The 25,000-nt window shown below is 47.9% G+C and overlaps 2 protein-coding genes across 4 annotated transcripts in view; both read left to right on the top strand.

Moving 5' to 3' along the window:
• Positions 1-357: 357 nt before the first annotated feature.
• uchl1 (ubiquitin carboxyl-terminal esterase L1 (ubiquitin thiolesterase)) lies at positions 358-4,074 on the top strand. 2 transcript variants are annotated; one of them, XM_056585100.1, is made up of 9 exons: positions 358-507; positions 608-619; positions 990-1,118; positions 1,351-1,492; positions 1,655-1,740; positions 2,245-2,292; positions 2,397-2,466; positions 2,544-2,602; positions 3,044-4,074. In XM_056585100.1, the coding sequence occupies exons 1-9, from the start codon at positions 475-477 to the stop codon at positions 3,125-3,127; spliced, it is 663 nt and encodes a 220-aa protein (XP_056441075.1). In that variant the 5' UTR covers positions 358-474; the 3' UTR covers positions 3,128-4,074. The 2 variants fall into 2 exon arrangements, with proteins under 2 accessions (XP_056441075.1, XP_056441076.1); XM_056585101.1 differs by having other exon boundaries at positions 410-507; positions 608-677.
• A 296-nt stretch (positions 4,075-4,370) lies between these two features.
• LOC130379511 (LIM and calponin homology domains-containing protein 1-like) overlaps positions 4,371-25,000 on the top strand; it is a 26,294-nt gene continuing 5,664 nt past the window's right edge. Inside the window, exons 1-22 of one of the 2 annotated variants that reach the window (XM_056586387.1) lie at positions 4,371-4,806; positions 9,334-9,404; positions 9,511-9,580; positions 9,695-9,801; positions 10,280-10,310; positions 10,684-10,794; positions 11,809-11,933; positions 12,197-12,267; positions 13,133-13,328; positions 13,775-14,086; positions 14,712-15,041; positions 15,368-15,646; positions 17,437-17,676; positions 18,845-19,207; positions 19,571-19,924; positions 20,259-20,633; positions 21,060-21,098; positions 21,597-21,729; positions 22,088-22,245; positions 22,599-23,265; positions 23,493-24,380; positions 24,836-25,000. The exon at positions 24,836-25,000 is cut by the window's right edge and continues 34 nt beyond it. In XM_056586387.1, coding sequence (XP_056442362.1) covers positions 4,690-4,806; positions 9,334-9,404; positions 9,511-9,580; positions 9,695-9,801; positions 10,280-10,310; positions 10,684-10,794; positions 11,809-11,933; positions 12,197-12,267; positions 13,133-13,328; positions 13,775-14,086; positions 14,712-15,041; positions 15,368-15,646; positions 17,437-17,676; positions 18,845-19,207; positions 19,571-19,924; positions 20,259-20,633; positions 21,060-21,098; positions 21,597-21,729; positions 22,088-22,245; positions 22,599-23,265; positions 23,493-24,380; positions 24,836-25,000 — 5,202 coding nt within the window. In that variant the 5' untranslated portion in view covers positions 4,371-4,689. Of the gene's footprint in view, positions 4,807-9,333; positions 9,405-9,510; positions 9,581-9,694; positions 9,802-10,279; positions 10,311-10,683; positions 10,795-11,808; positions 11,934-12,196; positions 12,268-13,132; positions 13,329-13,774; positions 14,087-14,711; positions 15,042-15,367; positions 15,647-17,436; positions 17,677-18,844; positions 19,208-19,570; positions 19,925-20,255; positions 20,634-21,059; positions 21,099-21,596; positions 21,730-22,087; positions 22,246-22,598; positions 23,266-23,492; positions 24,381-24,835 lie in introns of both variants that reach the window. The other variant, XM_056586385.1, reaches the window with a different exon arrangement.

Here is a 25,000-nt window from a genome sequence, read left to right as displayed (position 1 = left end):
AAAATGTATGTGGTGGTGGAATAATTCAGAATAATAATTCTGTTTTATACTTCATTGTATATGAAGTGATTATTGGGTGATTTGTATGAACAGATTTGTATGGACTGGAACATTCTATAGAAGTGTTTTGGTTTTTTCTACGACCACAACGTTATTTGGTCTCTACCATTATGTGAGGGGGAGGAAAATAATGTTCTTTTTAAATGACCCCATTTTTATTTCACGTGTGTACTGCAATAAGCGAAGTATATTTTATTTGCCACACTGTGTATACATATTATTTCAGATGTAAACAAATTGCTCATATCAGTTCGATTTTCGTTGAAATCCACCCCTCTTATAAACTGAGATGGGATATGACCGTTAGCACATGAACCTCGTGCACAATCTCAAGCGAAACACAGACGAAACGTTGGGCAGAGACCGACTGAGTTGTTGTCTATCCCCCAAACCGAGCTAGCTTACACTATCAACATGGAGTGGAACCCAATGGAAATCAACCCTGAGGTTCGACTGGCAAATAGCGTTTTATATTCTGATCTTGCACGAGAATATCTTGAAGAAGCGAACTAAACTCGTCTGTATTATTTTGTCTTTGTCGTTACAGATGCTCAACAAGGTGGGTAGACGCTGAGTCATGCTGTGGTAACGGGTTATGTGTTGTAGATCTTAGCCGGGTAAGTCATGTCGTCTCTCACAGTGCAATAATTAGGCTAAATAAACGGCAAATGTGCTGGACATGGCGAATTAGACATTTTCTGAAAAGATGAAGAAGGGGAAACCAAACCGAAAATGACAGCAGCATCCCTGTGTCTAGCTCCCCTGTGTCTGGGTGCACTGGCCAGGCGGGCGTGGTCGCACAGCCACGCGCCTCCATCGACAGGACCAGCCCAGGACCCACTGAATGAGTCATTTCGATTTAAATGACTAAAGAACAAGGCAATTTGTTCCCTCAACCACCTTTGCCGCTGTGTGTGTTTTGTATGTAGATGTTGAGCAAGTTAGGCGCGGGAGGAACCTGGCGTTTTTTTGACGTCTTGGGACTGGAGGGGGAGCCCTTAGCTACTGTCCCAAGCCCTTGCTGCGCCCTGATGCTGCTCTTCCCTCTAACACCGAAGGTAACCAATCATTGAATTGAATGGAGGGACGGCATGATTCTGATTCAGGGTGGGGTCAACCAGAATCACAAATACACAATGGGACCATAGGTAAATCAACAAACATTCTTGTGTGTGTGTGTGTGTGTGTGTGTGTGTGTGTGTGTGTGTGTGTGGTGTGTGTGCGTGTGTGTGTGTGTGTGTGTGTGTGTGTGTGTGTGTGTGTGTGTGTGTGTGTGTGTGTGTGTGTCAGCATGAGTCTTTCAGAGAGACGCAGGCAAACCAGCTGTCCGGGGATTCAGATGTCTACTTTCTGAAACAGACCGTGGTCAATTCCTGTGGCACCGTCGCTCTCCTGCACACTGTCGCCAACAATAAAGGAAAAGTGGAGTTTAGTGAGTACGAAATTAATCGAATGTTTTAGAATGTTATCATTATTAGGTGTATTTATGAATTAGATATTCGTGTAAGTCATTCAGCCTTTATATAATCTCGACGTCCTCCTAATTTACAATGGTGACGAGGTGCAGATAAAATACATTGTGTGTTTGCTATAGACAGTGACTCTGCTTTGAAGAAGTTTCTCGATGAGACCGCTGACATGACGGCTGAGGACCGTGCCAAACAACTAGAGAAAAACCAGGTACTGCATCCTATTACATCATAGCCGATTTCTCATGGCAAAAAATCGTAATTGACTTTACTTCAACAAAAATGTATTTCCGGACGTCGGAAGTATCCAACTCTTAGTGGATTGTTGTAATAAAGCTTCAACCTGTAGTTCTGTACTACTGAGTAATTTCGATTTGTATAAGGTAATGGAGCTATGGCTAAGGCAGGGCATGCATCTAATCAATAACAACATCTAAAAATTAGTTAACGGCAGAACTCTTTGTTGTGTGTTGCATCATCTCACCCCTAGAGGGCACCAAACTGCTGAGTTTTACATGAGTGTATGTAGGCAGATATAGACATACCGGTAGACATAATGTCTACTATGCTGCCCTAATCGAATCGATTTTTCTCCTAGGAGACAGTTGTGCTAATGGACTTCAAACAACGTCTGTTCACTCTTCTCTTATGCAGTTGTATATAATTAATTTATGCAGGATAATATATCTAATGTTTATCATATTTATATTGCCAGGCCATCCGTGAGGCTCATGATGAAGCGGCAGCACAGGGCCAGTGCAGGGTAAGACTCGGAAGAAGAATAACCCCTATTCAATACGTCCTTTTGGATGTTATTCATTTATTCTAATATTTTCTTTTGTTTCATTCGATTTTTTTTTTCTCCAGCCCGCAGCTGATAAAGTGAACTTCCACTTCATAGCCTTTGTCAATGTGAATGGAAAGCTTCATGAGCTTGGTGAGTGAACATCATTGTTCTTACGGCGTTCATATTCAAGTATAAGCTCTGTGTGATGGATGATATTCTCTTTCCAGATGGACGATTGGATGGACCTGTATCACATGGATCCACCAAGGATACTTCGTTCTTATCGGTAATATTCAGCTGTTGTTGACCTGTTGCTGCAGTAAATACCCTATGTTAAGATAAGATGGGATATGTTATTCTATATTCACTAGCACTGATATGCAAATACTTATGCTTCCTGCGTTGAACCATATGCATATTGCACAGCCATACCATTTTAGTACAATACTCCCTGTCCCACACTTGGCTCTGGGTTTCAATTAAAAAATATTAGGGTTTAATTCAGCTGTTTATATTTGGGACTTTAACACACAATCCTGTGGATTCTGTGTCAGACCGTGAGTTCGACCCACAGTTGAACTGTACAGTACTTGCTCACCCTCATCGACCATCCTTCATGGCCTCGATAGTTGTACTGTAACCATGCTACCACCAGAGGGAACTGTTTATGCAAGCATCATTATTTTTAAACAACCAACTGAACTCATTTTCCTTGGTATCTCTGCAGGATGCTGCAAGGGTGTGTCGTGGATTCATGGAAAGAGAGAAAGGTGAAGTTCGCTTCTCTGCAGTGGCACTTTGTCAGGCTTAAACTCATCAGGGGATTGCTGGGTGTCATTTCAAAGTAACACTACATTACACCAAGCACACATGAGGAATCAAAGATTCACCTTGACGTTAGAATGACTGGTACACACACACACACACACACACACACACACATATTTGAAAATGCACTATAGATACAAATGGCTCCACAATGCTTGCAAAGCTCAACAAGAAAATCCCTCAAAGCAGAATGTTTTCTTGCACACATTTAAACAATTTCACGAAAGAATGCTGCCTCTTGTCAACTGTTGCTTAGTAGCAAAAAGGCCTTTTTATGCGACTATTTTTTTTTTTATCACTGAGTTTCTGTTTGTTATTGTTGAGCCGTGATTTTTCTAAGTCGAGACATACTGATGCACAAGTGCCTTCAGAGGCAACGCTATGAATACCAGTAAATTAGAGGAATGTCGAGAGAACTGTTACGGTTCTAAAAGTTGGATTTAGTCTGTTTGGACATTCGGATGGAAGGGGAAAGGTCACTCGGTTGTCCAAAAACAATTGGATGTAGTCAGTGGTGTGAGTTATGCACTGTAATTTGAGAAAAACAAAGCTTGTATTGAAAATGTGTTTAAACAAATACTGGTTATGTCGATGGATGAACTGGTGGTTACCTTTTTTTTGTTAATTTATGAACCACAGTTGTGTTAGATTGCACTTTATTTTGGATGTTAAGTTATTATACTAATTGTGGTCATGCCAGTATGCTATTGACAATTGCCTTATTGTGAAATGTTAGATTACATTGAACCTAAACTGCCGAACAAGAAGGGGCCCGAACAACCGTTTCTTGGGATGTAATACTGTTAATTTTTAGGTGATGGCATTTCTAGGCTGTGTTCAAATACCTTTTTGCAGCCTCTCTGTTCTTGGTGTTGGCAATGCAGTTGTGACTATTCAATAAAGCAGTTCAAAACAAGTAGTGATATTGAGTTTTATATTAAACCTTTATTATTAATCCGGAATTATATTTGTCCTCCTCGCATTTGGCTTGCAGGAAAAAATGCAAATATGCTCTTTACTTGTGGATGAAACGGCTATGTACATGTTAAATATAATGAATGGCATATTTCTTTCCATTAAAAGCGCATCACATCATAAAAAAAAACACAGCTACAATATAACCAGACCGTGCTGTAAAGACGCCACTTTCTCCCGCCCCCGCCCCCCATACAGATTATCTTGTGCGCATTCCCGTCCTCCTCCACACGCGCGCGCTACAGACGCTATGGACAGTAGGGTTCGACTCGCGCTACGCGGCACGACATTATTTTTAGCGGCTGGTTTGTGTTGCTGTGTGGGAGTAGCAGGAGCTCGCTCCATCTCTGCCGCCGCACGAGGAACATTCGTCATATACGTCCGGCCTACGCTTGTTGGAGCTCTGCTTGAGGTTTTCCGTTTCAAACGAGGATAACGGATCGTTCCTAACTGGACGACAATAACACGACTCTTCTGAAAGGGGCTGTATCACGTTAACAATCGCCCATTGATACCGGATAGTTTGTTCTTGCACCCAGCCGGCCTGGTGTTGGGTAGCCTAAAAAAGAAATGACTAGTCCCAGCGCGGATAGCCACGCATCAATAAATGCCACACAAAACGAATCGGGGCCAATTGAAGCAAGTCATCCTGAACCCGCATTTCAAGAGGCGCAGGAATGGATCGAGGTAAGCGGCGTCATCCAACACGCAGACTTTTATCAGAGAGTATGTAGCCTAGCAGACGCAACGGGCAGCCGCACAGTCGGATGCGTCCTGAGTGGGATATATAAATACAACGGCGCACCGTCACCTGTTGGGGTACGCTGCGGTGTCCCTAGTGTCGGATTACTGCGACTGTGGACAATGCGGGACCAGGGGGTTCAGCTGCCTACTGGAATGTGTGGGGGTCCGCTCACACGTGTGCTTGTTTTGCATGTTTCTCCCTCTGCGTGTAGTAGTCCAGCAGAATGACACGCGCATATAGGCCACCATTCAACAAGTTTGCATATAGCCCAGTATAGGCTGTTAAATCCAGGTCCAATACATATAAATTAAGAGTGTTTTTACTGGGATTTGTCGATCAAGAGAGGAGCCCATATTCTTCTCGCAAGGATAGATAACGCCCCCTTTTCAGGCGCTAGGGCATTCCGGTTGCCATGGTTATGAAACCAGGCCAGCATTCACGCAAGAGATGCTTCAATGAGTAGATGTCGGCCAGGAAGATTATTCGTCCCGTTGTGTTTGTTACATCGCTGACTGTCTGTTACCAACCGTGAAACACGAATTTCAATCGTCCTGCTCCATCCGTTTCAGTGTGCTTGTGGTAGGCCTGTGTGAGCCTACGGGGTTAAACATAGTCCTCAACGGGGCACAAGCTCCAAATGACCCATTTCACAGACTGGGTCTTCAAAATAGAAGCATATATAGAAACACAGTGCTAGGATTGAACCAATAACACATATGTGATTATTTGATAATGTGCTATTGTGACATTATAATATGTGTCTATGAGGATGTTCTAACACACACCGTTATAGAGCTAATTTATCTACGAGGTCATACATTAAAGCTGTGGTCAGACTCTTATGTCACGGTATTTGTGTTATTTTCCGTGTGGCGCTTTCACCATAATTCCCCAGTTATTTTGAGACTCGGGCCCACTCTATTTTTGAAGCAGTGAATTCATACACAGGTGGACATGGTCCTCGGTTAACTATGCCACCCAACAATCTATGTGTCCCGATAGTTTGCGTGTTTGTGCTTGAGTGCATACGTGTTTGTAGTCTTTGTATGTCCGGGTGCGTTCATGCATGTCATTACCTTTCATTGCTTGTTTGTGTGCAAATGCGTGTTTTTGTATCTTTTCTTTGTAGGTTATTCCTGTGCATTTGTGTGTTTGTGCGTGCATGCGCGTAATAGTGTGTGTGTGTGTGTGTGTGTGTGTGTGTGTGTGTGTGTGTGTGTGTGTGTGTGTGTGTGTGTGTGTGTGTGTGTGTGTGTGTGTGTTTGCGCGTGAATAGTTGGGTGGGCATGTGTTGGCCAGCTGTGTATGTTATTGCACACACAAACTTTTGAGACGCACCCAGGTTGGGTGACACTGCCACCGGTCGCTATGGGAACATAACATGGCTAGCCTATCAGGTGTCACTGTCTCCAGGGGCCGTCGACCAGGGGGTCTGTATAACACCAACACATCTCCACATAACCGGACCAGGAAATCACCCTGGCACAGGCCAGGCATCCATATCTGTTTGAAGACAGGATGGATTGGCTCGTATTCCAGCTGAGTCAGAATCAATCCATCACTGAACAATCTCTCCACGGCATCATGATTTCCACCCACAATGCAACGTGGCTTTTTAATGTAACCAGCCAAACCTGGATGGGGAAAACCAGGACAATGAGTTACAGCAGGAATCCCAGCAGATGGAGTATCAGCAGGGAAAATGTGCGCTACAGTGCACATTTTCTTTCTGCTTACATCTGTGCTTGTGTGTGCAGGGTATGTGTGCCAGATGTCACAAAAGACCTAAGAAGATTAACTCAACCCGATGGCTTTCTGAAAACCAGCGGTTGGCACTAATGAGAGATAGAGAGAGACAAAGTACTTAGCCTTGATGCTAGAGTCATGACTGGTGCACAGATAGTCCCACTATGAGACCAGGCAGTAGAGTTAGCATTGCAAATCCCTCTCTATCCTTAATGAACTCTGGCAGAGTTTGCGGGGAGGTTTGTAATTGGTCACACAGGAGACAGGCGAGACATGAAGCAGGATGCAGCCCAATATTTATCTTAAGTAAGTCCACCATGATAATCCTGAGTACAAACATCAGGAACATGTAAAATCTTCCTACACTTTTGTATTCTCTCTCTCTCTCTCTCTCTCTCTCTCTCTCTCTCTCTCTCTCTCTCTCTCTCTCTCTCTCTCTCTCTCTCTCTCTCTCTCTCTCTCTCTCTCTCTCTCTCTCTCTGTCCTTTACTTCCTTTATTAAGGTAGTGTTGAACATATGTTGTTATGTCAGTGTCTGACCCTTTGTATCCACTTCCTGCCCAACCACTGGCATCTCTCCCTCTCCCATCCGACCCGTACTCTCTCCCTGCAGTTGTTAAATGCCACGTTAAGAGGAGTACTTGTCTGCTGTTTACCCTACTCCTCTGTACTGACACACCCACCACCTCCTCCTCCTCCACATTTAAATGGTATCTGCCGCTGCCATTCACCCCCACTGACCAGCCGGGAGCCACTCTGGAGGGGAACTGAAATGTGTGTGTGTGTGTGTGTGTGTGTGTGTGTGTGTGTGTGTGTGTGTGTGTGTGTGTGTGTGTGTGTGTGTGTGTGTGTGTGTGTGTGTGTGTGTGTGTGTGTGTGCGTGTGTCCCGCTGGGGGTCAAATTACTGAAGACTGGCACTTAAATTCCCTGGGGCCTTTAGCTTGGGTTCTTTATGCAACACACATGGATGCTCACTCAACCCTCTCCGTCTTACACACACTCCTCAAAAGTGCTTTTTACTTGTCCTCTCCTCTAATTCACCATGCATACAGGGAATGAACGCCCCCACGCGCGCACGCACACACACACACACAGACACACACACAGACAGACACACACAAACACTGAATCATGGAAGCATAGATGCTTCATGTCCTTATTTGACCCAAAGGACAAACCTATGACTCCATTATCTTTGCCATTCTAAATTGTACATTAGTTCTACCAAATAACAAGTAACCTTCAGTCGTCTATCACTAAATAATTTACAAATGTAATTGTATCTATATTTTATGTGTATATGTAAGGTTCCAGTACAAACACTTGTTCCTTTCCCGTGGAGCTATGTTATAGACAATCAGATGAGTAGGCCAGCGCTCCTTCTCCACGGTAGTGTCCCTGGATGCTTAATGATTCATGGGGCAGCTGTAAATGTTTTAGAGTGGCGCAGGCGAGCCTAATAGCACAACATCATGCCAGATGGTTTGTTTGTGTTTGCGTAGGTACGTGTGTTTGTGTTTGTTAGAAATGCTGGAAGGTTTCACGGGAAAAGTAAACATCTGTCCAATTATGTAACACGTAAATCTTGGCATAATTAACATTTCTGCCAGGTATTCATTACATAATGTAGAAGAGAACGAGAGGAAATATCATGCAACCATATCTTATTGTGTATCTTCTACATATATGGCCTTTATCAAACACTACAGTTTTCCCAGTCAATGCATGGGAATATCGAAGGAGGAAGTGACTGTGCTTGCAGTGAATTGAGAGTGCCCTTTCCAATAATCTGGGTTAATTCTGGATTAGAAGTCTGGACCAGCGGCAGTCAAACCTCCTCTCTTTTCACCCCATCTTTTCACCATTTACGCAACCGGTTGAGCTAAAAACGATTTGCCCAAATACTCAGGTATTTGAGTTGTTTGGCACCATTTTGTGCTGCTCTTGTTCTCTCTGTCTCTCTGTCTTTTTTTTTCTCTCTCTCTCTCTCGTTCTCTCCCTCTTTCTAAATCAGTTGTGTGTATGAGCGTGCATGTTGAGACAACAGAATTAGGACACTGCCCAGTGTGTCATTGCACTGTTAATGGTGTCACTCCTCTATATTGGTTCCTTTCCATGCGCCCTTTCCATCCGGGGTCCCAAAAAGGGGGAGCCGTGGCAAGGGGTACTGCCGGCCAGGGACACCGAAACACAATCCATCAGACTTGAACCAGTTCCCCATATAGACCCGCTTGTTGTTTTAATGTTAGTGCTAGGGATTTGCATTGATATGGCAGGTACAATATAGACGTGCCTCAGTTAATCTGAATCAACAATGAAAATGATTCCATCCTGCAGGATGTCGATTATATACATAGATTATATATATTGACACTCGCTGCACTGGATTCCGGCATTGAAGGCAGAACCAGGAATGTGGGTTGAAAGAGAGGGAATGGCACAAAACTGGGGTGCTGAAAGGCATATTTCCTATGAGGTTATCGCACTAAAGCGTTGAGTCCAAAGTCCAGAATTTCCAATATCTGCTTTGACCATGAATAGTTTTGCTTCTACTGAGTGCAACAATCCGCAGCTTGGAATGACCAGTGCAATGTAATGACATTGCATTAGACTCTTAGAGGGTCTCGGCTTAAAGCAAGTTCCTGGTAGCCATTAGAAAAAGCAACTCTGATCCTAATCCATTACCACCGCCTTTGCTTCCTGTCATCTCTCTGCACCTTAGGCCGTGACGGGGAGAAGCTTTGGAGACAAGGGCTTCCGCAGTGGTCTGGAGAATGGCATCCTGTTGTGCGAGTATGTTCCTGACATCACGTCCACCTCCGTGCTTCTGCAGGGTATTATCAGGGAGTCCATGTTGGTGAATCTATTAAAAACCTGTCATTTTTTGTTCTGAATCCAGGCTCCTGAGTGCTATAAAACCAGGACTGGTGAAGAAAATCAACAGACTGCCCACACCAATTGCGGGACTGGTGGGTAGAGTTCTCTGAGAATATCACAAGAACAAAGCACAATTTGCCCCAAAAAACCCACTTAATAATAAAATAATGTATTCTCATCATGAGTTTGATTTGTGTGCGTAACAGGACAACCTGACGGTGTTCCTGAGGGGCTGTGAGGAGTTGGGCCTCAATGGGTCGCAGCTGTTTGATCCAGGGGACCTGCAAGACACATCCATACGGGCCAACCTCAAGTAAAATATAGCATATGAGTCATGCACATGTGTTGCGTGTTCTGCATATTGGGGCGTTGCTGGCACATTTATAATTAGGTATCATCACTATAGTCTGCTACTCACAACCAGAATTTGTGTGGGTAGAGGTTGATGAAGTGTGACTGATTTTGTTATGTCTTCAGCCTTAAGCGTTGCATATACAAAGAGGAAATTATAGCTAAACCTAAAAAGGCTGAATGGTGATGTAAGCCTGGTTGATATGTTTTAGGAATCTAAGTGGTCGCAATAGCTTTGAAGACAGTAAATATATTAAGTACATCTCTACGGCTTGACTGTCCGTGCTAAACTACCTGCTAGCATACTTTACCTGGATGCTGATGAATTTATGATTGTAAATGCATGTAAACATTGTGGTCTCTCCTGGGCACAGCTTAAGGCACAACAGTAGGTAATCATTAGCATAAACACATTCTCTTTTCTCCTTCTCTCTCATCAGAGATGCTGACTGCAACAGAAAACTCAAGAATGTAAGCCGTCTGTTTTCTTTTTTCAAAATATTTTATCGTTTTTGTGTCATAGCCTGTATTTAGTGTGACCTTCATGTATTTGAACTAGATTTTACATCTCGGAGGGGTGTATATGCTAGTTAGTAGTCTGTCATCATTCTGAAGATTCCCCAAAAGACGTCTGGAGTCCACCAAACCAGTCAAACAGAGTTCTCTTCTTCGACGCTGGATACTAGTTCTATAATCTAAATTGTGTCTTCTTTCTGTACATTCTGTTTGTATATGGAAAGGCTGCAATAACACAAAGTTGTTTTTCCTATATATTTATACTATACTGTATTTAATTTCAATGTCCCCACAAAGCAGCAGTATCAAAGAGTGTGTTATCCCCCAGGTCCTGAATACAGTGTTCTGGCTGGGCAAAGCTGCTAACAGCTGCACCTCCTACAGTGGTCCTACTCTCAACCTCAAGGAGTTTGAAGAACTGCTGGCTCAAATGAGAATGGTGAGAGACCACAACAGAAGGACATGTGGGTCACACATGCGTGTGTGTGTGTGTGTGTGTGTGTGTGTGTGTGTGTGTGTGTGTGTGTGTGTGTGTGTGTGTGTGTGTGTGTGCGTGTGTGTGTGTGTGTGTGTGTGTGTGTGTGTGTGTGTGCGTGTGACACTGTGTTTTTTGGATGTGTTCCTTCGATCACTACTGGCAGACATTATAAAGAGTAGGGTACTGGCAAGTACGGTTTGTGTTTTTGTGTGTGTGTGTGTGTGTGTGTGTGTGTGTGTGTGTGTGTGTGTGTGTGTGTGTGTGTGTGTGTGTGTGTGTGTGTGTGTGTGTGTGTGTGTGTGTGTGTGTGTGTGTGCGTGCTCAAGCTGGTGTGTGTGTGTGTGTGTGTGCTCATGCATAAGTGTGTGTGTGCTCCTGCATAGCTGTTTGTATGCGTGTCTCTGTGTGTGTGTGTGTGTGTGTGTGTGTGTGTTTTTGTGTGTGTAGGGGGGGGTTAGGGAGACAGGCTGTGATAGCGAGCACCATGGGGTGATGGGGGTTGGCGTGGGGTTAAAGGGCTATGTGGATTTGTTAGTTTCCTGTCTTTGTGTTGGTTTGAGGAAGGACACAACAGAGAGGAGAATAACACCTATCTGTGTAACAAGGCATGTCCTGTTTCAGAAGCAGTGAGAGAGAGAGAGCTCTGGCATGTCTGATATGTAGACAGGCTGTGCAGGTTCATTTTTTTAAAGACCTTCATTTTTGAGATTTTTTTTACTTTTTCGGGATAACATGAGTCAATATCAGGTGACTTATTATAATCTATTATGGGAGGATATGTTGCAATGTCATGTGCTTGTTTTGTTATGCCTGTGTGTTATGAAATTTAGTTTTCTACTAATGCAGTTATGCTGTCGACAGCTTTTTGACGAGATGCAATGTTTGTTTGTGTTTTCTATGTATGTGTCTATGTGTGTGTTTGTGCGTGTGTGTGTGTGTGTTCATGTGAATGTGTGTGCGTTTGTGAGTGTGTAGGGCTGTGAAGCGATGGGTGACACTGGTGCCCTGACAGTGAGAGACAGTGGCTATGACTGCTGGGATTCTGAGCGGAGTGAGTCCCTCTCTTCACCTTGCCACACCCGAGACAACTCACTGGACAGGTGAGAGATTTGGGAACCCACAAACATACACACACACACACACACACACACACACACACACACACACACACACACACACACACACACACACACACACACACACACACACACACACACACACACGCACACACACTGAATGCAGATTAGCCTAACCTCAAAATAGCCGTGTTTTTTCAATGAAATTGTCCTGCTGCAATATTTTACAGTTGGGATTAAAAAAAATACAATTTAATGTATGCTTTTTTTGTTTTATTTTGGGAAAGTCTGGACTCCTTTGGCTCCCACTCTCAGCAAAGCCCTTCTCCTGATGTGATCAACAGACTCAACAGTGATGGTAGGTTTTGACCTGCTCTCCAAGCCAGTTCATCCTACAGTTCACTACATTATAGAGGTCATCGACTGTATTAAGGGCCAAGATTCCCTTTCCTTAAATAGTTTGACTTCTATCTTCTGGCCTGTAACCTTGGTCAGACACAGTTGACAGCATGACACTCAAACAGCTGAATGTGTTTGCTTGAGTGTATGTGTCTTTGTGTGTGTGAGCATGTTAGCGTGTGTGTGTGTGTGTGTGTGTGTGTGTGTGTGTGTGTGTGTGTGTGTGTGTGTGTGTGTGTGTGTATGTGTGTGTGTGTGTGTGTGTGTGTCGTGTGTGTGTGTGTGTGTCTGTGTGTAAGCGTGTGTGTGTGTGCATCTTTAAGCATGTGTAAGCCTTGACCTCAGCACCTGTCGCTCTTAGTTACAGTCCCGAGTGATGCCGGTTTGTACTGTGTGTGTTTAGTGTGTGTGTAAGTATGGGCAAGACAAAGGGATTGTAGACATCCTGTGTGTGTGTGTGTATGTGCGTGCGTGTGTGTGTTTCATGTTGATAGTAGAGTACGGATGCAGCTGTGCGACACAATTCCAGGACTAGCAATATCCACATTCTTCGCCTAGAGGATAAGCACGGAATTGACCCCTGTACTGCAGAGATAATGAGAGAAAGGGAGCCGACTTCAACCTGCACTCTCCACTCTTTCACTGCAGCCTTCGTTTCTTTGGGAAAAGCATTTCAAATGATGAGTCTCCCCTTCCCCCCTCTCTGTCTCTCTCTGTTTATGTCTCTATCTGTGTGTGTGTGTGTGTGTGTGTGTGTGTGTGTGTGTGTGTATCTGTCCCCCCCCCTCCCCCACACCCTCTCTCCCTCGACCTCTCTCGCCCAGGGCGGGGCAGTGACTCGGAAGCGGATGGTAAGAAGCCAGATGTGCGCAGGGATGACATGTTGGCCCGGAGGACGGCCAGCAGCGAATCACGAGCCCCCGTTCCCTTCAACCAGTTCCTGCCCAACCGGACCAACGCCACCGCCTACGTCCCGGCCCCCCGCCGCCGGGCCCACGGCGAGGAGGGGGAGCAGCGGAGGTGAGGTCCACTCAGGCACACGCTATACACTACGTGCTACACACACACACGCGCGCTATACACTACGTGCTACACACACACACACGCACTATACACTACATGCTATGCACACACACACTTTACACTACGTGCTACACACAAACACACGCGCTATACACTACGTGCTACACACACACACACACACGATGCACTATGTGCTACACACACACACACACACTATACACTACGTGCTACACACACACAAACACACACACTATACACTACGTGCTACACACACACGCACACACTATAACACCACTTCAGCAAATTGCTGAAATTGTGCAAAAGCAATTGTAAGAATTTGAGGGTAAAAAACGGGTCATATGTACTCCTCTAGTTCATACTCAAATCATGTTTCCTGGGATCTAATCTTCCTGGTCCAACGCGACCCACTGTGTTCCCCCCAGTCAACACTCCCCCGTCTTAGCAGAAGGTGATAGTATGGCAAGTTCTGGCCCTCGATCCAAACCCCTGAAAACCGTCACATGGGCCCGGGGAGACAGCGTCAATGAGGTGGACGAGGAACCCACTCAGCAAGGTCCGGACCTGACCCAGGGAGACCAGGACTGTTCCCAGGAAGACCAGGAGTGCACCCAGGAAGACCAGGATTGCACCCAGGAAGGCCGGGATGTGAGCCGGGAAGTCTTAGAGCAGAAGAGGTTGCAGAGGCTTCAGAAGGCGGGGATAAAGGTCCTGCCTGCCGCCGTTCGCTACAGCAGGTCAGGGCCCAAAGGCATGAGAAGGATGTGGAGGATGGGGTTGAGTTTTGTGATCACTGAGTGTCCTAACAGTTTGGTTTTGGAGGTTCTAACCGCACCGATCGTTGCTTTGGTGGTTGGTGTTGCTCGTTGCTTGTTGACCAGATGGTACCATTTTAACGTGATTGTTCACGGCCTGAGCATCCATGATCACCTGACCTTTGAGCTTTCTTTCAAAATCTCCTTCTGGCTCTAAGTCTGTGGTTCTCAGGATAATTGTTTTCTCGTCGTGGAGATTTGCAAGGTGATTGAGCAATGTGCCGCTTTGTTGTGCCGCTGTCGGAGGGGCGTCTAACACTCGGGTTGTTGACCTTTGACCTTAATCACCGGTGGCTGCATGGTGGTGCATGTGTTGAAACATTCGCTCCTCGCGGAACCCTCAGTGCCGTCCTCGCAACGGGCTTACCAGGACATTAACTATCTCAGAACCTCTGATCGGTTTGGTTTGTCGTGCTGCATCCCCTCACCTCACCTCACCGCTGTTCCACCTAACCCCCTCGGCCCGGTGCCTGGCACGGATTGGATCGTTTCAAGCGCCGCTCAAAAGACATCAACCAATCACGATCCCAATCCTCAAACCCAAAAGGGTCCAAGAACCCTCGGAGGAGGAGGAGCGCCACAAAGACAGGGGTCCGTCGCCCGACATCATCCTCCGGCGGGACAACGACTTCCTGTCCAATCACAAAGCCACGTGGGACGCGTCCTCCTCGTCCGACGGCGAGGGCGAGGAGGAGGCCCGGAGGAAGGTTCCGGACGTGCGCAAGGACGACCTGGCGTCGCGGCGGGCCCCCCGCGCGGCCCTGGCTCCCAGGGTGCACCAGTTCTTGCCGGCGCCGGTCTGCAGCAGCAGGGACCGGGAGCGCTGGGAGGGCATCCGGCGAGCCTCCCAGCAGGCCCTGCAGGAGAAGGAGCCCAGGTACACCCACGGTGGCACTAACCGCGCACTCCAGCACGCCTCACTCCTTCGCCCACTTTTTATTCACTCCCTTCACTGCACAACATGTCTCTCTCTTCTTTTTTTTTTTTTCTTCCCACCTGTCTTCTATTTGGTCGTGGTTACGCGTGTGCGTGTGTGTGTGTGTGTGTGTGTGTGTGTGTGTGTGTGTGTGTGTGTGTGTGTGTGTGTGTGTGTGTGTGTGTGTGTGTGTGTGTGTGTGTGTGTGTGTGTGTGTGTCTCTGGGGGTTTGATGTGATCTGTGTGTGGGCGCTGATTCGCCGCTCACTTCCGCTGCGCTCGACCAGTGAGATGGCGGCGGCTGTCTCTGACATCATCACGCAAAAAGACAACCCCTTCCTGAACGCCAACCCGCGGGCGGGGGAAGGGGAAGACGAGGAGGACGAGGAGCAGGGGGGAATGGGAGGAGTTAAGGCGGTGCCCAATAAGGTGAAGGATGACCTGGCTCGGAGGCGTGCTCTGGCAAAGCCCCGCCCCCATAGGCAGGGACCAATGAGCTTCGGGTCTGCCTCGATGAGCCAGGCAGACAAGCAGAAGTGGGAGAGACTCAGAATGGCTGAACCAAGGTGCCCCCCCCCATACTCTTGTTTCGCATTTCTCACGCCCTCTTTCTCCGTCTGTCTCTCTCTCTCTCTCTCTCTCTCTCTCTCTCTCTGTGTCTCTCTCTGTCTCTTCCTGTGTCTCTCTTTATCTCTCTCTCTCTCTCTCTCTCTCTCTCTCTCTCTCTCTCTCTCTCTGTGTCTCTCTCTGTCTCTTCCTGTGTCTCTCTTTATCTCTCTCTCTCTCTCTCTCTCTCTCTCTCTCTCTCTCTCTCTCTCTCTCTCTCTCTCTCTCTCTCTCTCTCTCTCTCTCTCTCTCTCTCTCTCTCTGTCTCTCTCTGTGTCTCTCTTTATCTCTCTCTCTCTTTCAAACACCCACACATCCACAAATGCACACTCACACAAACGTCATAGACCCATAGCAGCTCAATGTTACCAAAAGTTTGACCTGAATCACCGAGTGTGCCAGTTTAGATTAAATTAATTGCTTTGAGTGTGTCTTTGTGTGTGTGTGTGCGCACACGCACGTGGATGTGTTTGGTGTGTGTCTGTGTGTGTGTGCACTTCTCACACAAAGAGAAGCACAATTTGGCTGTGGGTGTGTCTTTGTAAGCATAAGTATGTGTGTCATTGTTATTATAAGCAATCATTATTCTCTTAGATTAAGCACTAAACAGATTAGCATAGCTACCATTTGTGCTTTGTTTACCTAACTCACCATACATTAATTTTATAGTGACGACATAATATGTAGTCAGCTTCCATCTGTGGTTTGGTAAGATGCTCTGCCATAAAGGTCAGGTGGTCCTTAGTGGTCCGTACTGGCAGGCCTCATTACAAAGATGGGAGTTTGCAAGTGTTGGAGGTTGTATGTCTGCGATTGTGTGAGCTAGTGTGTGTGGGAGTGTGTGTGTGTGTGTGTGTGTGTGTGTGTGTGTGTGTGTGTGTGTGTGTGTGTGTGTGTGTGTGTGTGTGTGTGTGTGTGTGTGTGTGTGTGTGTGTGTGTGTGTGTGTGCTTTGCTCACACAAAGAGAGGAGAAGTTTGGCTGAGGACTCTCTAGTGGCTTTTGTTCTTGATGTCATCAGATAAAGTAGAACAGTGTTTTTTTTGGCGTTGCCATGGCAGCCGTCGCACTACCAGAGAAACTGCATTACCTAATGTATGTTTAGTGGAAGACATAGCAATGTCCCTGTGTGTGTGTGTGTGTGTGTGTGTGTGTGTGTGTGTGTGTGTGTGTGTGTGTGTGTGTGTGTGTGTGTGTGTGTGTGTGTGTGTGTGTGTGTGTGTGTGTGTCCTGGTGATTCCCTGAAACATCCAAATCTCTTTTCCTCTTGTCTCCATTCACACCTCATGTGTTCCCTTTTCCATCACTCATTCTTCACCAGTCGTTTGTTATCAATCATTCAAAGTGTCTGTTTGTGTCTCTGGTCGCTCATGATGTCCTTTCCATTCTCTCTATTGTCCTTTTGCTCCTACACTTTTTCCTTCTGGGCCGATTGTGGTGTGTATGTGTGTGTTTGCGTGTGTCTGTGTGTCTGTGTGTTTTCTAAGTGTGTGTATTTGTATTTGTATTTGAATTTCGTATTTGCATTTGTGCGCGCATGTGGTTGATGGTTGTGGGTTTGTGTCAATTGTGTGTGTGTGTGTGTGTGTGTGTGTGTGTGTGTGTGTGTGTGTGTGTGTGTGTGTGTGTGTGTGTGTGTGTGTGTGTGTGTGTGTGTGTGTGTGTGTGTGTGTGTCTGGTTGATGTGTGTGTTTGTATCGTTTGCGCCTGTGTGCGTGGGGACTTGCCTCTGGTGTGGATGTAAATGAGCAGTGATCCCGGCCCCGCCCCGGTGTGCGGGGCTTGTCAGGGCAGCCAGGTGGACGGTCCCCCCATCGGCTCAGCCAAGGCCGGACGCAGCCATAGCAAAGTGGTGACCTTTGGTGGAGTGACTGAGATCATGCAGCCCAGGGAAGGGGAACAGTCAGACATGCTTAGGCGGCTTCTCGCCAAGGCAACCATTGCTATGCCTACTATTGACCTGGCCTCCCGGCTAAGGGAGGAGGAACGCAGGTACGGACGACCATAGACACGGGGACACCTCCCAACTGTCTTTTTTTTAAAATTTATATAGCAGGTAATACGCTGAATATATACACCTGATATCTGTTTCCATACTGTTTGTATAACAGATGTAGAGTAGATAAATGCATGTGCATTTCATTTGTTGAATACCATTCATTTGTCATTTGTACATTTGTAATGTATCCATAGTTTATCTGAATGAATGTATTTGTGTTTTGAGGAATGAGTATAGGGCAAATACATTAGTTTTTCTTAAATAACATTTTAATAGTTAGAATGAGTTGTATTAGTGTGATAGCCTGACATCACCAGACCAATTTGTGAAGTTGTTTTAATCTGAAACCTCTCAGTTCATTTTGGATTTCCTAAGGGCGTTAACACCAGGCAAAAAGTCTCTGGAGCCAATGGGTTAGACCAAGTACAACTAATCAGAGCATAGAGACGTGGGACCAAGCGCTGAGAACCAGGTTTATATACTGAACTTTTAGTTTGGAAATATGGTGAAACCGTCTGCAGAAGCTCTAAAATAGTTGTTTGACTTTATGAGTAATGTATACCCTCCGGTTCGTTTAATACTCTTGCAATAGCGCATCCAACAGTCTGTTCCACCTCAGCAGCAGCCATCTTGTTTATCCAGTCATAGTATTAAACCTACACCGTTTTGGATCAACTACTGTGATTGGCCCGACTAGGTCTCCTAGAAATCAGTCTGAACGGCAGGGGGGGGCTGACCATCTGCTAGAGTAAATACAACATGAGCGTGCAGATTTGTTTTTGTGGTTCCCAGGCTATTCCATTGAACAGAGTGGTGTGGCTCTATCTTAAACGGAATATTACAGATTTGTTTTAATCTCCATGGCACACACAAATACACAAACACACACACACACATACTCACAAACAGGGCCCTTTCTGTTTGATAACTCTTTGATAAATCCATTGAAATTTGAATATTTGACCTCATAACCTAATTTTGCGAAAGAGCTCTTTTGTTCAGTGTCCTTCTAAACCAGTAGCGGGCCAGTATTGGGGACTCTACCACCATATGTGCACCTACTTGCATGTGTGTGCTGCCTGCATGATGACCCCTATAGGGACAGCGCTGGGGTTCGACTATTGGATTGATGATCACGGCTATTTTATGATGACCTCTCAGCCAGGTCAACGGATCCGACCCCATGCTAACTCCGCCCCCCACCCCCTCTGACCTCCGACCCTGGACCCCCGAGGCCACGCCCACCGCGGCTGAGACGGACGCACGCTTCGCTCAGTACGCGAAGGCGGCGCAAGAGGAAGACGAAGAGGAGGAGGAGGAGGAGGAGGAGAGGATGCCCAACCTGCAGAAGGACGACATGCTGGCCCGGAGGACGGGGGCGTTCAGCCGCCGCGCCGCCCCGTACAACCACTTCCTGCCCCTGCCGGCGTCCAAGCGCGGCGCGCAGGGGGAGGTGCAGACGGACGCCGCACCGCGGGGCAGGAAGGCCGTGAGGGCCGAGTGGGAGAGGAGGGCGGATCCCAGGTGGGCTCTGTGTGTTGGACCGCTGTCGGAGGGGGGGTATCACACTGGGGTTGTTGACCTGAATAACCATTTAAGTGTCTGTTGGATTTGACTGCACAGAGACACTCAGAGAATTCATAGGGTGCTAAAGAATGACCTATTCCCAATCCAAAGTTTAAGAGACGCTGATCTGATCTAAAGCTGTGATCGGCGTTTAGTTGCTTATTGTCAGGTTTATGCGTTGTCAGGCCACCACTTTGGCCATTTCGGGTCCCCGGCCAAAGTTTAAGAAACGCTGATGCGACAGAACGGTGTGTGTGAGTGCGGGGTGTCACTGAGACATTTCGCCTTTCTCATCATGAACCGTTGTGTCTCGATATCAAGAGGGTCCCCTGTGAGAGAGTTGCCGCAGGAGAGCATCCGGGTTCCCGTGGAAACGCCTCCCCAGCAGCGGGCACAGGACCAAGCCATCGCCCGGCCGTCCCCACGTAGTGACGACGATGAGGACGAGGAAGAGCAGGAGGGCGTGGTGCTCCCCGACCCGGAGAAGGACGATATGATGGCGAGAAGAACCCGAGCGTGTAACACACAAACTGCCGCGGGGAAGAAAGCGCCGGTCAATCGATTCTTGCCGGTGCCTGGGTCCGCTGTACATAGAAACGTTGCGCCGCTTTTGCCCGTGTCGAATCCCCCGCTGCAGAGCAGACTGAAAACAGCAGAGAAGAGAAACAGAGACAGGTATTTGCGTCGTCTGGCCTCGTACGCTTGGTTTGTGCCTGCAATAGGACGTATGGGAATGCATGCACACATGGCGACATGGACTAACACAGAAGAAAGTCGGTTGTTTATCGTGGTCGTGGAACAGAATCCTGGAGCTTGCTGTTTGATATAACCCTTCTCTCTGTGTGAACTAATCTGGGATTTCACGGCCCTTCTCCACCTTAACCGGCTCGGTTAATGAGCTGCAGCGGGAGCACGGATTGTTGTTTTTATGTGTTTTGCTCGTGTCCCAGTCTCTGCTGCGTTGCCCCTGGTAACCGGCGACTTGTTAACTCCGGCGCTCTCTCAGCAGAATGGCTGCTGAGTCAGTAGAGGATCCAATCATACCTCCTCAGAAAGCCCCCGGCAGAGTGCCCACCCGGGCCGGGGGGCAGGAAGAGGAGCAGGAGAAAGAGGTGGAGGAAAAGAAAGAGAGACGTCGAGAAGGAGACGCGACGCTTCCTAATACCTCCGCCCCCCTCGCCCGTCGAACCGCCAACCCCCCGGCAGGCCCTCCTGCTGGGGCTCCTCAGGGTGTGGGGTCCCCGGGGGACCGGCAGAGCTCTGAGGGGGAGGCGGGGGTAACGGAGGTGAAGGAGGTGGAACGAGGGCCCGTGGAGATGTGTAGCAATGGGGGGGAGCCCCGCAAACCGCAGTGGATGGAGGATGATGATCTGCCCCCGATGATGTGAGATGAACTGCAAAATGTGCAAAGTCATTGCATGCGGCCACGGGCACCTGAGTTTGCCGTCCTTCTCCTCAGACCCGATGCTAATGGTATCCTTAGCCGTAGCGCTCTGCTGAACTGTGTTTATTGGATTGTCGCTTTACGAAAGAAATGCAAATGAGAGCCTGACAGCATTTGATGACCTATGAGAAACACATTTCCCTCTTTCTGGAATACACACACACAACACACACGCACGCACGCACGCACGCACGCACGCACGCACGCACGCACGCACGCACGCACACACACACACACACACACACACACACACACACACACACACACACACACACACACACACACACACACACACACACACACACACACGGGGGCACACACAATCCTGTTACACTCCCGTTTATCTTTGTCTGTTGTTATTTTTAGGATGAGTCGACGGGTTGCTTATAGGTCTGATGACAAAGAGTAAGTCTCACAGTAGCATGGGAACATCGAAGCATGGCCATTTGTGCATTTATGTGTGCATGGACAATATGCATTTGAGATCATACACATGTCCTACATGTATGTATCACCCCCATGTTGTTCATAGCTAGCCATTACTTCAACATAGCTTTTTGTATTGTTCCTTATTTGCAAGTTGTGACAAACCACTTACAGAATGTCCTTACACACAACAGTTATCGAGCTGAGATCACGTTACCGGCTGCAGCACACAGCCGGTGTGTGTAACTGTTTGTGTGTCCGTCTCTCCCCTTCACCGTTCCGATCATCCGGGTTGTCTCCATCAAAACAAACGGTCAAACAGCCCGCATGTGTTGGAGTAGCCGTAGTTATTCCCGGCTTTGTAGAGCCAGTTCATCCTGGAGAGTAGAACCCGCCAAAGAGGCGAAAAGACGCTTGAACCCGCTAACATACAGTATGCTGCATCCTAACCACCTGTGCCCCCCGCCCCTCCCGTAGGAGCATGAGTATGGGTGACATGCCGACGGAGGAGGAGGCCATGGGGTCCGTGCCCCCGCTGAACCAGTCCCGCTTCGAGCGGACGCACGAGACGCTACACAACTTCGAGGAGGAGGACGACGGTTGGCAGGACGTAAGGAAGGATGTGGATGTTCTGAGGATGTGGGAGAGAAGGAGGCCTTTAGCGTCCCTCTTTAGCCCGCTTAGTCTATAGGAAGGAGAGGATAGTGTGGAGTGGCTAGAGGTGTTTAAATCCTCAATGTCCAGAGTCTAACTGGAGGCGTTCTTGAGCAGGATGCCTTCTTCACGGTTGCCTCTGTTGTTGAAGTCACTCCTAAGTCGGTTTGGTTTATGAGTATCTCCTATACAGTCAATATATACTGTACATATAGGTCTAGTTATCATCGGTACCGATGTGATGCATTGCATTCCCAATGGGATTTTGATGTTATTTTTAGACTGTAATAAGGTCATGTCTGTCTTGACGGTAGAATCTGGCCCGCTGGAAGAACCGCCGCCGCAGCGCCTCCCAGGAGCTGATCAAGAAGGAGGAGGAGAGGAAGAGGATCGAGAAGAGGATGAAGGAGAACGGGGTGGACAGCGGCAAGCGGAAGAGCATCAAGACCTACAAAGAGATCGTGGAGGAGAAGTAAGCGCAGACATATTGAAGTACATCACACTGATTGGATTGGTCGCCACCATTAGAGTGTCTTTTTAAATCCAGGGATTATAAAGTGTCGACAGGGACTGACCTCGTTTGAGGGCTGGTCGAGCCGAGCACTTTGATTTATCAATCATAATTCATTGATGCATTAAGTATTTCTGTTATTTGTTTATGTTTTACACGATTTTCCCAGAGGACTTCAACAGAAGTTGAAATGAATCACAATTTTAACTAAACCCTGAAAAGTTAGTTGTCATTACAATTATTGTCACCCCCTTACCCTATCGTATGCCTCCTCTGTCGTGATGTTATTCTACCACCACCCCCCGTGTCTCCAGGGAGAAGCGGGAGATAGACCTGTGTGAGTCCTACCGGAGAGCCCAGACCCCAGAGGAGGCCGCCATGGTGCTGCAGCGCTACGCCCTTCGCTTCACCATCAGCGACGCCACCCTGGACAGCCTGCAGCTGCCCCGATCCACCTCCCCGAACACCACGCCCGCTGACCCGGACCAGAAGGACCAGGAGCCCCACCCCACACCACAGAGCACACACCCTCCCTCTGAGACCCCGGAACCTCCGCACCTCCGACCGGATCCCGCTCGGATGACGGCGCAGCACCCGAAACCCCCGGAGAACGAAGGGGAGGAGGGGGTCCCGGAGGCCCGGTCCTCCACGACCCCACCGGGTTCCCCGGCCGGTCCCGTCGGTCGGTCGCGACCCTCTCTGCCGCCGCGACCGGCGCCTTCAGAACTACGACCGCATCAGCCCCCCCAGGGAGAGCCCAGGGGGGCACCGCACACGCCGCCGGGCACCGGAGAGGCCCGGCCGGGACAAACCAAAGGGTTCCAGCCTCAACCGACGAGGGAAGATCAAGAATCTGCAAAGACTGTACGCGTCCACCATGTCTCCCCTACACCCTACCCGCCGTCCAAACCCGTGCCCCTGCTCACAGCCAAACCCTACTGCCTTCCCGGGAGCAGCCACAGCGCTCGCAAGTCTGTTCTGGTAAGAATGGGACCGCGGATTGGTTCTTGTGAGGTTGGCTCTACTTTTGTAAAAAAAGGTCAAAGATATATTGTCGAAGGTTTTCTAATACACTGCGTAGTCATACAGGCTTTCTGTTTCTTGTGTATTACTGAGTTAGTTACTGATTTACTCAGTTAGTTAGATAGTTACCTACTGACTGACGGACGTACTGACTTACTCACTCATCTTCTTTATATCCTTTTTAGTTGGACGGCCTTGTGCGAGTGAATGGAAACGTGAAAGAGGAGTCTAAATTGTCGTCCACCCCTGCCTCCTCCACCTCTCCTCTCATGGAGAATCCTGCTTCCTCCGTCTCACCTCCACACTCCACAGAGGAGAAAAAGGAGGATACTGCCTCCTTCTCTCCCCCACAGTCCCCAAAGCAGGGGAAGGAGGAGCCTGCCTCTGTCTCTCCTCCACCCTCCACAGAGGAGAAGAAAGAGCTGGCTCCCTCTTCTACACCTCTTTCGTCCCAAGAGGAAAAGAAGGAACCTGTCTCCTCCTTCTCTCCTCCACACTCCCCAAAGCCGGCGGTGCAGAAGCCTGCCACCTTCTCTCCCCCACAGTCCCCACATAAGGAAAAGGAGGTCGCTGTCTCCTCCTTCTCTCCCCCACAGTCCCCAGAGCAGGAGAACCAGGACACTGTCTCCTCCTTCTCTCCCCCACTGTCCCCAAAGCGGGAGAAAGAGGAACCTGTCCCCTCCTTCTCTCCCCCACAGTCCCCAGAGCGGGAGAAAGAGGAACCTGTCCCCTCATTCTCTCCCCCACTGTCCCCAAAGCAGGAGAAAGAGGAACCTGTCCCCTCATTCTCTCCCCCACTGTCCCCAAAGCAGGAGGGGGAGAAGCCTGCCACCTTCTCTCCCCCACTGTCCCCACATAAAGAGAAGGAAGACCCTGCTTCAGAGCAGACAGCAGCAGACAGCCAGAGAACCGCTTCAGACCAGCCGACAACCGAGAGCCGAGGCTCCCATTCCGGGTCGGCCATGAGCGCTCTGATTGGAGGAAGGAACTGCATCATCACCACCACTATTGTGACGGAGCTCACGCAGACTGTAGTGGAGCCCATCGCCATGGAGACCGATACTGATGGATCGGTAGGTGGAGGGGACCTATAGATACATCAACATTTCAACAACCAAGATGTGCCTGAGGTTTTAACCCTTAAGGATGCGATAAACAGGAAACAATGGATTTAGTTTGAAGGTTCATTAGGTTAGATAATGACTCTTCCCTGGCATTGGCATTCAGAAGAACATTACGACTGCCAGCATTTAAATGTGTGTGTGTGTGTGTGTGTGTGTGTGTGTGTGTGTGTGTGTGTGTGTGTGTGTGTGTGTGTGTGTGTGTGTGTGTGTGTGTGTGTGTGTGTGTGTGTGTGTGCGGTTCATTTGCATGTTTAAAAGACAGAGTCTGAAAGCTGTAACAATTGCCTATGCATTACCTATGTTTTTATTGAAAGGTACATTTCTACATCCCTATTAATTATGCATCTGCAGATCAATTGCCAATTGTTTTCCACGGTTTGTGCGTTCCTTTGTTGTTGATCCAGGTCAATGGCACCACGGAGCGGTTTGACTCATCAACAGAATTGAGAGAGCCTGCACCAGCTGCTCTACCATTACCTTCATCATTGCCATTGACACCATTATCCCCATTTACACCATTATCACCCTTATCACCGTTATCCTCATTATCACCAATATCACCATTACCC

The sequence above is a fragment of the Gadus chalcogrammus genome, chromosome 3, assembly GCF_026213295.1.
Source record: "Gadus chalcogrammus isolate NIFS_2021 chromosome 3, NIFS_Gcha_1.0, whole genome shotgun sequence".
NCBI classification, from domain to species: Eukaryota; Metazoa; Chordata; class Actinopteri; order Gadiformes; family Gadidae; genus Gadus; species Gadus chalcogrammus.
This window is presented reverse-complemented; position numbering and strand designations above follow the sequence as displayed.